Source organism: Fulmarus glacialis, unplaced genomic scaffold (assembly GCF_000690835.1).
Source record: "Fulmarus glacialis isolate BGI_N327 unplaced genomic scaffold, ASM69083v1 scaffold41819, whole genome shotgun sequence".
NCBI lineage: Eukaryota > Metazoa > Chordata > Aves > Procellariiformes > Procellariidae > Fulmarus > Fulmarus glacialis.
Window position 1 is genome coordinate 25,492 of NW_009236150.1, and position 2,985 is coordinate 28,476.

Consider the following 2,985-nt stretch of genomic DNA (forward strand, 5'->3'; position numbering starts at 1 on the left):
GGCCGAGTGGCTGCATGGTGTTTAGTTGCTGGCTAGAGTTAAACCACGACATTTTCTTAAGCTGTTTCTCTAACATTTTTTCACAGTCGTTGCTGGTCTGGTACTGTGCATCCTTAAAACAGTTCCTTGCAAGTTTGTGTTAGAGTTTATTTGAAGTGGAGGTTCTTAGTGATATGATGTTCCTTTTTTTATATACTGGTCAGCAATAATATCATGTTAACATTTACAAGATTAGTTGTATTTTTAATAATATTTCATATTAGTTTCTATAGTAAGCAAAGAAGCATTCCTTCTTTGTGGAAGTCCTATGTGTTGTAGACTAGTGAGTTCTGATCAAACTGGGAGATGTAATTTCTCTCCCGGTGCAAAAATGCTTAAATGTCAAAGAAGGAAAAAAAAAATGTCAGTCAAGAAAATGCATGCTATGTGTCATCTGGCCATGGGGAAAAAATATTTAATAGTGACTGTAAAGGGAATATCTCAATATGTTACTTGGAAGCATTTTTAAATAACTTTTAAATTTTATTTTAAAAAATTTTTTATAAGTGTATTTATTTTTAAATAAAGTTATTTTAAATAGCTGTGAGAGTTACATTATAGAAGATACGCAAATTTGTACAACCTTCTTCTGCTGTTCATAATGGGGAGTCCATGAAATGGAAATACACAGAACCCACAAGCTGGGGAGGAACACTAGGTGGGTGTATTTGGTCCTCTGGAAGAATATCCTGACTGATCAAACCCCACTGTGCCAGCGATGCAGAACGTACGGTGTTTGGGGATAGTGCTAGCTGCAGTGGCTGTTGGTTTTGAACGTGCTGTCCAGTTACCCTGTGATTGGTCTTGGTGGTGCATATACAAAGTGAAGTTATCCCAAGCCTTCCCCTCACTTTCTTTTCTTCCAACAGATAATTGTAGGAGTTCTTCTGCTCTACTATCTTCTTGGAATCAGTGCCTTAATTGGAGCAGCAGTAATCATAGTCCTTGCGCCTGTTCAGTACTTTGTAGCAACAAAACTCTCACAGGCCCAGAGAAGCACATTGGTAAGTGTCTTCAAACTTGTACATGATACAAATACCACTTCAGGTAATTATGCATTGGTCTGTGTTTGGAATTACAAAGCTGACCATGGATATTGACCAAGAACTGGTTCTCAAACATTGGTAATGTTCGAGAACATCAAGTTCAAGAATGTGAAAACGTGATAAGCGTAAGCAGTAAAGATGCAGTTATAGGGGTTTATATTTTTCAACAAGTATGTGTTTCCCTAAGAGCAAAAAAACTTAACATCTTTCTAACTTGCAAATGTAAATGGTCAGTAGTCATTGACTAAAATGGCTTTGTGCAGTCAGATGGTGCACAAATAAATGAATTGTGCAGGGCAAGCTGTCCAAGGGGAAAGGAAGTAGGAATGCTGCAGTCAAACTTAGACCCCAGTTACATCATAGCTGTGATTTATTTAAATAAACTATGGACAGTCTTAACTCCTACAGCATGCTCCTCAACTGGGGAGCTTAGTGGTCTGCTCAGTCACAAGCTGTTCCTTGGTCCCTCACTTGGCTTGTCTATAATTTGAATCACCTGCATCACTGCTGTGAAAGTTACCTTGGTTCACTGGAATTACCATGCCCAGCTGCTCTGAACCTTCCCCCCACTTTCAGTGACTGTTGCGCTGCCAAGGAAGCCATATGATCCTGTAATGGAGCCAGACAGCTTGCTGAAATCTCTTCTACCACAAATCATGTGCAGTAATGAGAGTATTTTGTGCACCTTCCTGTGCGAAAAGTAATGCCTTCACATCAACTATATTCAACACAACACCTTCACATCAACACCTTTCTAGAAATGTAGACAGCATTCATCCTCGTAGCATCCAAGCAGGCAGTCAGCATCACCTAGAAATTCCTGCAGACGGGAGCAGCACATTTTATGCTAGAAATGTCTCTCCTGTGCAACGTAGTGCAGTGCAAAGATCCTTGAGCTAGCCTGAAAACTGGAAGCAGCATAACTTCCAGTTGTGCTTTACTGGGCGTATAGCTTTACTAGTGTATTATTGTGTCGGAGCCAGCTGGCCCTACTCAGAGTCAAGGTTCCCTACAGGATCACAGCTTCTTGCTAATGTGGCATTGCTGCTTTGAAGCCTGGCACCGTTGTTTCCATCTCATGTTGATTGGGCAGAGCAGTGTGCCCAGTCGTAGCTTGTCTGCGCATTCTGATCTCCTCTGTGTGTTGTCAGTGTGCCTGTTGAAAATCCAGCCAGTGTGCTGGGCAGTTGAAGTCACGAGAGGCTGCCTTGCAAGTGATCAGAAAGCTGACAGAAGAGTAAAATTTTCAGTATAAGCTATATGATTTAGGAGTGCAAACCAATGACCTTTTCACTTGAGCTCTAGGGAAGCTCACCTTTGTGGAAAAACAACAACAAAACATCTGAATGGAGAGAACTAGTAAAGTATAGCTGACTGATTACAAGGGGCTGCATAAGATTTTTGTGTGATCCTTATATTTAGGGGACAGGTGCTTTAATTATACTCTTTAAGTAAATGTGTACGTAACTGTTGCAGGAGTACTCCAATGAGAGACTGAAGAAGACAAATGAGATGCTTCGAGGTATTAAGCTCCTTAAACTCTATGCTTGGGAACACATCTTTCACAGCAGTGTAGAGGAAACCAGACAAAAAGAAATGACTAGCCTCAAGTCTTTTGCCCTTTATACCTCCATATCCAGTAAGTCTCTTCCTTCATTCTAATCCACTGTTCGCCTGAAGTGCTACTGCATTATTAGTTACTAATGAGTTTACCATTTCTCTGTTGAGATTGTTTCAGTTGCTTTAGGCTCTGATCCATACTCCTCACTTTCCATTTAGTCAGACTTTCCATTTAATTCAGTAGAATTTTGCCTGTATGGGAAACATGCCTAAAAGAGAAAGTCAAGACTAATGCTTCATAGCATTAACTTTTCTGCAGAAAAGCTTTTAAGGGACAAGA

General features: G+C 40.3%; 1 protein-coding gene across 1 annotated transcript in view; it reads left to right on the top strand.

Moving 5' to 3' along the window:
* The window catches only part of LOC104082966 (ATP-binding cassette sub-family C member 8-like), a gene marked incomplete at its 3' end in the record, with an annotated part of 27,798 nt that extends 25,074 nt beyond the window's left edge, over positions 1–2,724 (top strand). The window contains exons 9-10 of the mRNA XM_009586264.1: positions 909–1,043; positions 2,562–2,724. Of these exons, the coding sequence (XP_009584559.1) occupies positions 909–1,043; positions 2,562–2,724 (298 nt within the window). The remainder of the gene's footprint in view (positions 1–908; positions 1,044–2,561) is intronic.
* Positions 2,725–2,985: the final 261 nt, after the last annotated feature.